The 12,352-nt window shown below is 45.1% G+C and overlaps 1 protein-coding gene across 1 annotated transcript in view; it reads left to right on the forward strand.

Moving 5' to 3' along the window:
• Positions 1–12,352, forward strand: part of LOC102263662 (protein-cysteine N-palmitoyltransferase HHAT) — a gene marked incomplete at its 3' end in the record, with an annotated part of 44,440 nt that overhangs the window by 1,804 nt on the left and 30,284 nt on the right. Inside the window, exon 2 of the mRNA XM_014531235.1 lies at positions 10,425–10,558. Within this exon, the coding sequence (XP_014386721.1) occupies positions 10,468–10,558 (91 nt within the window). The remainder of the gene's footprint in view (positions 1–10,424; positions 10,559–12,352) is intronic.

Here is a 12,352-nt window from a genome sequence, read left to right on the forward strand (position 1 = left end):
CTCGCCTTGCACAGCCCGCGTTCTGCGCCCCGTTGCGGGGAATTGCGGACGCGGCAGTATTGCTGCGGCTCCAGTGACCCCCAAAGTTAGAGATGTCTTTTGCTTTCTACTCCCAGGGTCCCTGTTTTCTTCTAAATCCGGCCTTTAGATGGCACTGGTCTCTGCAAAGGGCCTCCTCCCGGCCATCCCCACCAGCGCGGGCGCGAGGGGCACTGGGTGGCATTGGCGTTAGGAAATGCGCCGCGTCCTTGGTTCGTGGCTCTTGGGTCAGGGCGGCCAGACTAGTTAGTGGCTGGGCTCCCTCGTTGGGTTGCATTATAGGGGGGGGGGGGCGAGTCTCGTTTACTTTCTGTTTTTGCATCATTCATTCATTCATTCATTCGCAGAACTAGGCGTTCACTTCTGTGTTGTAAAGTACTGTGGGAGCCCAAGGAGCTCAGAGGGAAGGCTTCTCGGAGGAGGGGGTGCTTTTTATCCTGGAATTTGAAGACTAAGTATGATTTTTTTTTCCCTCTTCCATTCTTTATGTTCTGCCTTTCCTATACTTTTTCTCCCTCCTTTCGCTGTGGCCGTCCCGAACTGTGTTTAGGTGTTGGGTAAGGACAGCCAGTCTTAACCTGAAAGAGTCAACTAATATTGACAGGGACGATGTGCTCGTCAGATGCTTTAAAGTCATTATTTTTAAACCTTCTGGTAACTGGGAAGGATAGGTAGTGTTGCCTTTTTTTTTTTTTTTTTTTTTTTTTTTTTTAACAGAAGAATAAAGGAAGGCTTAGAGGAGATGCCAAAGCCACAAACTGGCAAATGTTGGGAGTCCTCTTTTTGGATGAAAGCCTGTGCTACCTACTGTTTACTTTGTTCCTCTTAGGGAAGAAGGATACACAGACTAACTTAGGGTGAAGGCCAAGTCTCTGGAGAGAGCAGTCACTGTAGTGGGTGGCGAGATGTTGCTGGGAACTCTGCAGGTGACATCAGGAACTAGCCAGGGTGGGCCTTACCTGTGTGTCTCGTGGTTCGAGCACAGGGCCGGCCCGGGGAAGTGCTCCTGGATTGTTGCATGGGAATTCCCTGGCTTGGATGAAGTTCTTGATTTCTTTTAGGGGCTCTTTGCCTCTTGTGTGTGCCACGGACCTCTTTGGGGTCTGGGGAAGCCACTTTTTAAAAGGCATTAAAAATATTCACAGGGAAACTTAAATGACTATAAGCCAGAGTTAGTTTTAGTTTTAGTTTGGACTTTCGAAGCAGACAGAAATAACTGTCAGCATCATCATGATTAAGTAAATTGTACTTAGGCACCATATTTATCAATTACAGTTGAGATGCAAATGACCGACTTTGTGATGAATAGGTAGAAAGAACCCGTTTAACCTGCGCTATATTTATTAGTATGTCCAGTTGCATATAAATGCATCCCGGGTTCCGAAATAAAATGGCCTGGCTTTCTTCTCCATGCATAGGGCCTAACTCATTTTTCAAAGTATGTGTTTACATCTCAAAAGAGCCTGGTCTAACTCATTTTGTAAATGAGGCCTAACTGGTCAAGTACACTTAAGCAGTCTTAAGGTAATATTTTACAAGGAGTCTGTGTGAAATACAGTCTTTTAAATGTACCCTTCTTTTCCTGTCATACACTCTAGTCCATCACAAGAAACATTTTTCGAAGTTTCCACGTATACCTCAGCCAGCCTATCACAGGAAAGTTGCAGGTTCTTTTCCTGGTCAGGGAACATGCCTGGGTTGCAGGTTCAGCCCCTATCTCGGCGTGTAAGGAAGGCAACTGATGTTTCTCTCTCACATCAGTGTTTCTCTCCCTCTCTCTGTCCCCATTCCTCTCTATAAAAATCAATAAAAACATATCTTCAAGTGAGGATTACAAAATTTTTATATGGAGAGGCTCTAAGACCAAGAATAGCTAAAAATATTTTTAATTCATGGCCCCCTGAATTACCCCTGTGGATACCTTGGAGGGTGTCCTAGGTTACACACCCTGCTTAGAGGTCGTTTTTCTTCTGCGTTCTCGGTAGCCGTCCTAGGTCATTCCTAATAGCTGCCTCCTTCTCCTTCAGTCAGTGCTCAGGTTCACAGTTGGTTCTGGTGATCAAAGCTGTTGAGAGGGAGTTGCTGGGCTGTTTCTATTCTCTGCCTGTTCTACTCCTCTGAGGGCATTTCTGCTGGAGAATATTCGTGATGGTGCAGGTGTGGAGGTGTGTCATATAAGTACATGGCAGCCTTTTTTTTTTTGTGGAGAGGAAATGAACCTTAATGGTGTATGGTATGGGGAGGATTAAAAAAATAATAAATAAATATTCAGAGGGTTAAAATTATATTGAAACAAAGTTTTCAAAATTGTGGGGGAAAATCAGATTTGAAATAGAGTATGTTTCTTTGTTAGTGCATTAAGTAACAAATTTCAGTTCTGTATGAAATAAGTCATAATTTCAGAGCAGTGATGCCCATGTAAATGGTATTTTGCAATATATGCAGCAGCCGCACTGTGATATGAAAACGTCTGTGCCTCTTATTGTGATAGTGTCGCCAGAATTGCTCCTCCTGGTATGGCTTATTGTCCACATTTATAACCATATGAAATCCTGACTTTATAGTTAGAGGTTCATGAAAATAAAGATGTGTGAGGAAAACATTTTTAAGTTCATGGCCCCCTGAAGTCCCCCTGTGGATACCTTGGAGGGTGTCCTAGGTTACACACCTGCTTAGTGGTCGTTTTTCTTCTGCGTTCTCGGTAGCCGCCCTAGGTCATTCCTAATAGCTGCCTCCTTCTCCTTCGGTCAGTGCTCAGGTTCACAGTTGGTTCTGATGATCAAAGCTGTTGAGAGGGAGTTGCTGGGCTGTTTCTATTCTCTGCCTGTTCTACTCCTCTGAGGGCATTTCTGCTGGAGAATATTCGTGATGGTGCAGGTGTGGAGGTGTGTCATATAAGTACATGGCAGCCTTTTTTTTTTTGTGGAGAGGAAATGAACCTTAATGGTGTATGGTAGTACCAGTGTCATGGAAGAAAAAGGAGTTATCACTACATATCCCACAGACATTAAAAAAAAATAAGATCTTAAGATGTTATCTGAACAATTTTATGGTAATACATTTGAAAATTCATGTAAAATGGACAAGCTTTTTGAATAAAATGCCTCCCCTTAAGACATAACAACTAGAATGTCTGAATAGTTCTATGTCTATTCAAGAAATTAAATTTGTAGTTACAAACCTTTCTATAGCAAAATTTCAGGCCCAGATGGCTTCACTTATGAAATATTACAAATTAAGAAAAAAAGAAAGAGATAAAAAGGGAACATCCCCTGGCTGCTTTTATGAGGCCAGCATAACCTTGTTACAAAGCTTGATAAGGACAGTAAGAAAATTATAGGTCAGACTCTCACAAAAGAGATGCTGAAGTCTTAGAATGATGCATTGGTAAATGAAGTCTCATAATGTATACAAAGGGTATTAAACCATGACCAAGTTGGATTTATTCCAGGAATGTAAATTAACAGTAGAAAACCAATAAATGTACCTTAACCACATACACAGAATAAAGGAGAAAAGTTAGTTGCTAAAATTCAGCACCCATTCATGATAAAAATTCCCTGCAAGCTAAAACAATGAGAGAATTTAAAGATACAAAATAATGGGGGGTATGTCATTGCTCCACACATTAAATCTATAGATTCAGTATACTCCCAATCAAAATCCCAGCAGGTTTTTTTTTGTTTATTTTTTTCAAAAAGAGGCAATGATGAGCCAAATTGAACATTTATTTGGAAATTCTGGACAATCTAAGAAAAAGATAAAAGTTGAATGACTTAAGCTATGAGGTCAATAAGTAGTATGTAAATATGGTATTGGCACCATGCTAGTCAGATGATGGGACTGCACTCCCAATCAAAATCCCAGCAGGTTTTTTTTTTTCTTTCAAAAAGAGGCAATGATGAGCCAAATTGAACATTTATTTGGAGATTCTGGACAATCTAAGAAAAAGATCAAAGTTGAATGACTTAAGCTACTAGGTCAATAAGTAGTATGTAAGTATGGTATTGGCACCATGCTAGTCAGATGATGGGACTGAGTAGAGAATCCACAAACAGGCTTACACACATGACAGGTGACACTACAGTGCAGTGGAGAAAGGACAGCCTTTTCAGTAAACGATGCTGGGCTAATTGGATGTCCATATGGACAAAATGAATCTTGATCATCCACCTCATTCCATGTACAAAAGTTAATCAAGATAATCATACAGCTAAATGTGAGAGCTAAGTCAGTAAAGCTTCCGGGAGGAAGCAAAGTGAAATATCTTTATGACATTTCATAGAGGGACAGTCAAAGGTTTATTGGATGGGGCACAAAAAAACACTAATTATAAAGGGAAATATTGGTAAGAGCGTGTGTTCATCTAGAGACTCCACAAAGACAGTGAGGAGGCACACTGCAGAATGTGATACATATTTCCAATGAGGAACTCAGACCCAGAATGTAGGAACAACTTCTACGTCATGAAGAGGATGGGCAGCCAAAGAGAAAGATGGCGAGTCATTTCAGAAAAGAGGATCTCTAAATTCCCAAGAAGCACTAATTATAACGGGAAATATTGGTAAGAGCGTGTGTTCATCTAATGACTCCACAAAGGCAGTGAGGAGGCACGCTGCAGAATGTGATACGTATTTCCAGTGAGGAACTCAGAGCCAGAATGTAGGAGCGACTTCTACATCATGAAAAGGATGGGCAGCCAAAGAGAAAGATGGCAAGTCATTTCAGAAAAGAGGATCTCTAAATTCCCAAGAAACTTATGAAAAGGTGGTTAGCCTCACTAGTGATTAGGGAAATGCTAGTTGAAACTACAGTGGGGTATCAGTATGCACTCACCAGAGTGGCTAAAATGAAAGAGACTGTCAATGCCAAGGGCAGCTTAGGATAAGGACAGACCGGAACTCTCATTGCTGGTGGGTAGGATAATGAGTATAACTGTTTTTGGAAATTGTGCTATCACTTACTAAAGCTGGACATACTCATCTCTGACCCAGCCACCCCGTTCTTACATAAACACTCAACAGTAAGGTGTATATATGGGCACCAAAAGTCATGTAAAAATATGCAGAGCAGTGGTGTTCATAATGGCCCTATGTTGGATCAACACACATGTCCATCAACAGTGGAATGGGTAGAGGCATAAACAAGTTGTTTACACAATGGAATACTCTACAGCAATGAGAGCAAAGAAATTATTGCCTTACATGCAACGTGGATGAACTTCACAAACACAAAGCTAAGCAAAAAGAAGGTGGACACAACAGAGGAAGTTCTATGTAATTCCATTCATGTGAAGTTCAAAAATGGGCAAAATTAAGTAAACTAGGGTGACAGATGTCAGGCTTGTGGCCAGGACTTAAAGGAAAGGACAGAAGGGGCCTCCGAGGCATTTAATATTTTATCTGAACGGTGATTACTGGAGTGAGTCCACTTTTCGAAACCATTACATTTTTTTCTTTAAGTATATTTTAATACAAACTTTACTTAAAATATTATGAAATATTTGGTTCACTCAGACACCCCTAATCTGGGGAGTGTAAGATGTGATGGGCATGATTGTTGGTGATGAAAAGGGTTTAAAATAGATGAGAATTTTCAGAGGAAAGAGTACAATATCACATCAGTAGCTTTTCTGAGTGAGGATTTATAAAACTGGCTCCTTATTGCCAGTCTCTCACAGCACACATCTGGCTTAAGGGCAGTTCATATAAAAAGACTTAGAGTTATGTTGAATGTTAAGATTAATATCAGTGTGAAGTAAAAGCCAAAAAAAAAAAAAAAGCTAAGGTCAGAACTAAATACAAAATTTTGTTTTCGGGTGTATTTTTCTTGCAATTTAACTTTATGACAATTGGATTAAAATAGTCTGATGTTTTACATAGAACCTTTTGGGCAGGGGCGGTATGTTAGTTTCCTATTGTTTCCTAACAAATGACCACAGACTTAGTGGCTTAAAACAACACAAATGTATCTTACAGCTCGAGGTCAGAAGTCCAAGTGGCTCTGCAGGCTGCATTCCTTCTGGGGAGGATCTGTTTTGTTGTTGCTTTCTGGTGCCTTCTCCATCCCTTCCTCCACCCACAGAGCCCATCACTAACCTCTGCTCCCATCATCACATCTCCTCTGTCTCTGACCCTTCGTCCTCCCTGCCTTGTGACTTCACTGGGCCCACGTGGCTAATCAGGGATAATGTCACCATCTCAAGATCTTCATCTTAATCGCATCTGCAAAGTCCCTTATGCTTTTGTTCCGGCCCTCCGGTCCAGTTTAAGAACCCATTGTGGCCCTCGAGTCAAAAAGTTTGCCCACCCCTGCTCTAACCTCTGCTCCCATCATCACATCTCCTCTGTCTCTGACCCTTCTTCCTCCCTGCTTTGTGACTTCACTGGGCCCACGGGGATAATCAGGGATAATGTCACCATCTCAAGATCTTCATCTTAATCGCATCTGCAAAGTCCCTTTGCCGTGTATGGTAATATGTTTATAGGTCCCGGGGATCTGCACGTGGAAATTTCTGGGGAGCCATATTGGGGGGTAACTCAGATGGAATTTTTATGTCTTATCTTCACAAATAGCACAGTTCTTGAATCTCAGTAAGAGCTCATTGATAATTTGTTGGAGAAGTCAGTCTGCGATTTTATTATTTGAAGTATCGTTTCTGAAACAAGAGAAGTGAGGTCTTACCCTACTCTCGTTCTGCCACATCTGGAGTTCTGGGTTCAGCACTACGTGCCTGTATGATAAAGGGACAGCTGACAGAAGGGTAAAGGGTGTGGGAACCAAGTCATTGAAAAAGTGGTTGAAGGGACTCATGGACGTTTGTCCTGGAAGAGGGCTGGGGATGGCGAGGGTGGTATTAATTATCTTCAAATATTGGAGGGAGTATTATTAAGCCTTTTTAGTAAAAAAGTGATAATATTTAAAACAAGAATAAGCATTTCATAGCTTACTATGCCCAAGGCACTATTCTCTTATTTTTGTAAACTCATTAATTCTCATAGCAATGATCTGAGAGTTGCTATTTTTCCTATTTTACAGACGAGGAAATTGAGGCACAGAGAGGTTATGTGACTTGACCTAGGACACACAGCTAGAAAGTAGCAAAGCTGCGGGTTCAGACTTTGGCCTCCTGACTCCAGTGTCAGTCTAAACCATCACATTATCCTGCCTTTAGTTCCAGAAGGTACAATAGGGCTAGAGGCAGAAGGTTTTTTAGAAATAGAGGCCAGATTTGGACTTAGTTTAAGGAGAAAAACAGGATAACAATCAGAACTGCTTAGACGCAGAGTTTCCCTGCCTTTGTAATGTTACTGGAAATGGTCCAGTTGGCTATTGTAAATGGAATTTCCAAACCGGCTGGAGATTAGACCAGATGATGATAAGGTCCCTGCTGATTTTGAAATCCTGATTTGGGAGCATAATTATTTTTTTTCATGTTTTCTCTCTCTCTCTCTCTCTGCCTTTTGACATTTTATATAATAAAGATCCATTGTGAAATGTAGTTTTCCCACTAACTTTCCAGATTTCATTTTAGAAACTCGGACATTCTGCTGTGGTAGGCCATGTCCCCGCCCCCTTTTAAAGGGCCACTGCTGCTCCTCCCTTAAGAGATGGAGTCTGTGCTCTCCTCCTTCTTGAATCTGGGCTGGCCTTTTGATTTGCTTTGACCAATACAGTGTCCTGTGGATTCTGAAGCCTGGTCCTAAGCAACCTTGCACCTCTTGCCTTTGTTCTTCTGAACCCCTGGGGTCACCACGCTGTGAAGGGGCTGGCCTCCTGGAGGGTGAGTGCCCACGTGGAGGAGAAGCGAGACAGCTAGCGCCAAATGCCAGGCGTGTGCGTGAGGCCATCTTGACCCGCCACCACCCCAGCCCCCTTTGAGCCAAGTGGTGACTTAGTCATATGAGTGATGCCAGGTGAGATCCGCAGAACTGCCTAGATCGCCACCCCGCAGACTCATCAAGAGGAACAGCTCCTTGTTTTAAGCCACTGTGGTGGGATGGCTTGCTGTGCAGTGATATATCATATGACATTTCGGTGCATAATTGAAGGTAATGGTATAGATTCTAAAATATTCTACATTTCAACGGTTTGCCCCGTTCTAGTTCTCCAATCTGTCGAATCCTTCTTCTGGGTGTGGGGAAGTGTTTCCCCGTAGTGTTATGTGGGCAGAAGAATTAGACTCTTCATAAGAATCTTTAGTAGGTTTTGGAGGAAACTGGGATGTTAGAAGACATGCTGTGTCTAGACTTGGGTTTTCTGGCGAAAGTCGTGTAATTTATATTCTGCAGAATAGGCTTCTGTTTCATTAAATTGGACCTTGGAAAAGAGCAGAAGTCCCAGCAGTGCTAGAATGTGCTAGAATATTGCCCCATATTTCATTCCCTCCAAAGCCGCTGTCGTTCAGTGGGCACATGCTCCTGTGCTATTATTACTCTGAGGTTCCCAGGAAGCTCGTTTGTTCCTAAAGTTAGAACGATTTCAGTTTTACTCGGCCCTTACCGCCTTGTAACTGCTGACGTGCCCCTCTTGTATCCAGGCCAGATTGGTCTGGTTTGGTTGGCCTTCAGTACATCTTTTAAGGAATGTACTCCGTATGTATCTCGTGTACGTTTGGATTACATCTAGTTGATTTTCAAGTTTTCTTTGCTTTTTAGGGGGTGTCTAAATTATACATAACTTAACAAATTCTTTTGCGCTTATGTAGCTCATACTACCTTCCAACTTTCCTGCTGGATTGATTTCACCATAGATGTTGGGAAAAGATGAACCTGGTGCCCTCAGTAAGAAGAGGGAAGTGACTGAGGGGAGGCTGTGGAGTTAGACTTGGTGGGTGTGAACCTAAGCTCTGCTGTGTACTCGCTGTGTGATTTTGGGCAGCTTTCTTGACCTTTCTGGGCCTAGGTTTTCTCTTGTGTTAAATAAAGATCCCAGAATGACCAGCCTCAAAGAGTTGTTACGAAGATTAAATGAGATAATACTTGCAAAGTGCTCTCTCGGCGTAGGTCATCTGTAAGTGGTACTTATTACAGTACAGCTGTTACTGGAATTAGTCGGGGAAAACCCAGTAGGGGAAATTTTCTGTTTAGGACATTGAGCAACAGTTAGTAGAAGTGTGAGATGATGCTGCCACCAGAAGGATCGTTGGCTTAATGCTGAGAGCATCGCTTTAAAGGCCTGGTGCATGTGGGTGTGTGGTGATAGCCTCGTTAGCGCTAGAAATCAGGTTTGAGGAGCAGGAAACATTTAAAATGGAAATATTGGAATCCGTTTGCTGCACGCATCAAAAATCAAGATGACAAACTTTTGAAATGATAATGGCGTCCGCTGGGGGGAAAGCATCTTACAGGAGTTACGTTTATGCCAATTTCAGGCTTTGGCACAGTGAGCTATGCTTTTCTGCCCAGGCTGAGGAACAGAGTTTCTGTCTGTGAGCGAGTGGGCGTTGGGACCTTGGGTTCTGGTTTCTGCTCCGTCGCTGGCTTCTCCGTCGTGTGCTTGGCAGATCGCTTCCTTTCTCTGAGCTGGGTTCTGATGCCTGAAAAAGCGCACAGCCCTCCTGGTGTGGATTCGAGTAGACAGTATCTTTGCAAGTAGGTGGAGAGTGTGAAATGACAAGGTTCCCACGCGGTGGCTGTTCCAACTCCACCCGGCAGGAAGGATATGACCACAGCCTCACAGCCAGAACTATCCAAGTGTCCACACGGGGCTACAGGACAGAGTGGAGCTCAGCATCTACGTGTTCAGATAAAAAGCGCAGTTCCTGTGTGAGAAGGGAGACTGGATACTGCAGGTGGGCGACCAGCAGTTGGCCGGCCACGGCTGCCTGGGTTGTGTCCTGAGCCTCCCTTTTCGTCACGGGAGATGGAAGACAGAGCAGTTTCCCTGAATGCATCTTGTGAACAGCTGTGGGATGACCTTGGGAGGGGAGAAGAGGTTGGAGATGATGGTGCTTACCTTCAGGCTTTTGAAGCCATATTTTAATTCATGGAGCAACTTATACTCCCTTCTTGCTACATCGCACGCCCTGTGCTAGGTGTTGGGGACTCCCCTGCTCCCCAGAGGTCCACTTCCCGGGGACAGACAGGTGTGTCAGGCACTGAGGACGGAACTGCGTGGTGTACACAGTGAGAGGAGGGAGATGGGGTTGCAGGAGCTCAGAGGGAAAGACCTGCCCACCTGGGCAGCAGGGTGTGTGTGTGTGTGTGTGTGTGTGTGTGTGTGTGTGTTGTGTGTAAGGTAACTGGTCACAGGAGGCTTCACTGGGGTTATATCTGTGTCACCTTGCACAGTGATGGGTCCCTGGGAGAGAACGACTGAGCTGACTGCTATTCTCGAGTGTCACGCCCATGGCTTAATGTTTTTATTTCTGTTTCTCTGTCTAGAAACTCTCAACTTGGGCATCAGAACCTTGTGTCACAAGAAGCGATGCTGCCCCGATGGGAACTGTCTCTTTACCTGCTTGCTTCACTAGGCTTCCACTTCTATTCTTTCTACGAGGTTTACAAAACCTCCAGAGGTAAGTCCTGACTTTTCTGAACTTGCATCCAGAAGGAAAGGAGGCAGGGAGTGCTCCGCGGTGGGAGATTTGGGAGGATGGCCTCAGGCTCCTGGGACGTGTCTTGGGCCCTGCTTTGCTTTCCCCTCTTCTTGGACAGTTTGAATCAATGGGTCAGTAGAGTGTCCCACCCTCATCTTGGATGGTTTAGCTGATCCTGTGGCTGATCTTTTATAATAGGAGTGTTTCATTCAATGGCTCTTGAAGGCTGGGGGGGTGGAGGGGGATTTGCATTCATAATTTGCAGTAACTTCTGACATTTCTCTCTCACCATCCCTCCTTGCAGACACCTGGAGGCAGCCCATGGTGTTGGAGGCCCAGGCTCCTTCCCGCTTCTCGCTCTGCTGCCTTTAGTGCTCTTGTGTGTATTTTGAAGAAGAATCATCATCAAGTCCACATTCCCGCCCACTGGATGGGGATTGAGCACCCTCCTTTCCTTTAAGGGCACCTTGTCACTTCTCACACCCAGTTGGCCAGAACTGAGTTCTGTGGCCACAACCGGGCGGCAGGGAAATACCATCTTTAGTTTGGTGGCCAGGTGCTACTTAAAACTCCCCAGACTGTGGAAGAAAGAATTTTGGAGGCACCATGAGTGATCTCCTCCATAGTCAGCAACAGTTTCCTAGAGGCGATGGGAAGCCTCGCCTTAAGGAAGACCAGGAGTCAGCCATATGAGAAGGGCAGAGGACCTGTGGACAGAGAGGAGTTTGCAGGCCAGTGGACAAGGGTGTGCAGTGCCTCTGGGTGTGAGAAAGCATCGCATGATCTGGGAACTACAAACCACTCACTAGGACCGGAGTGCAGAGTGCAAAGGGAGAGTGGCAGAGGTTGAGCGGAGATCAGAAAGCAGGGATAGAGTGTGAAAGAGCTGATATATTCAGCGGAGGAGTCCGGGCTCTCTCTTCAGGCAGGTGAATCTGTAGTTGTGGTCGTTTAAAATGGCAGAGGCAGGGTTTGGGAAGCACAGCTGGGAGTCCGCGGCCCTTAGCTTCCCCCTCCTCATGCATCACCAGGATTGACTCTTCCCCCATTCTGCATATGTCCCTCTCAAAGCCGGGGGCTTGGGTGCAGAGACTGGGGCGGGGGCCGGGGCTGCAGTTCAGGGTCCTGTCCTTGAGTAGATGACCTTGGCCTGGGCGCCAGGTGAGCTGGCTGACGGTGGGTTGGGCCAGCTGGGCCCTTCAGTTTACTGTCCTCTGTGAAGGGACCCGGTGCACAGCCCTGCAGGAGTCCAGCACTGGGCAGACTGTCTTGATGGCCAGCTTAGTTGCAGGTGTCGTGGCGCAGCCGAGGCTCTGGTGACCGGTGTGATGGTCCTTCATGTTATACTTGACCCTGTTTCCCTTGTTAGCGGAGGCCAGGGTCATGGGAAGCAGCAGCATGGTTTACAGTCGCTTTCCTCCTGGGATTCCAAGCCTGGCAGCCCACCCTTTTCTCTCAGGCTTACATTGGCGGTTTCCTCTCATGCCCACTGGTCCTCAAAGGAGGGGAGTGTCGGCCTTCAGGGACTCTGCTTTCTAATGCTTTCCATAAAGCTGCACAATGACTTGGGCCAGGGCCTGGCCGTAGGGCATTTAAAGGCAACCGTAGCGTTAGACTCCACAGCGCCTCACTCCCCGCTCCCCAGCCCATCATGCTCCATGTTCCATCAAATACAAAGAATACGTATAGAGCTTATGGCTTCCTCTCTGCTGGATCATTTCCAACTCAGTCCACGCCTGTCTTCCTCTCCCGGGAGCCCTCAGGACTCCCATG

This window comes from Myotis brandtii, unplaced genomic scaffold (assembly GCF_000412655.1).
Source record: "Myotis brandtii unplaced genomic scaffold, ASM41265v1 scaffold119, whole genome shotgun sequence".
In the NCBI taxonomy this organism is placed as follows: domain Eukaryota; kingdom Metazoa; phylum Chordata; class Mammalia; order Chiroptera; family Vespertilionidae; genus Myotis; species Myotis brandtii.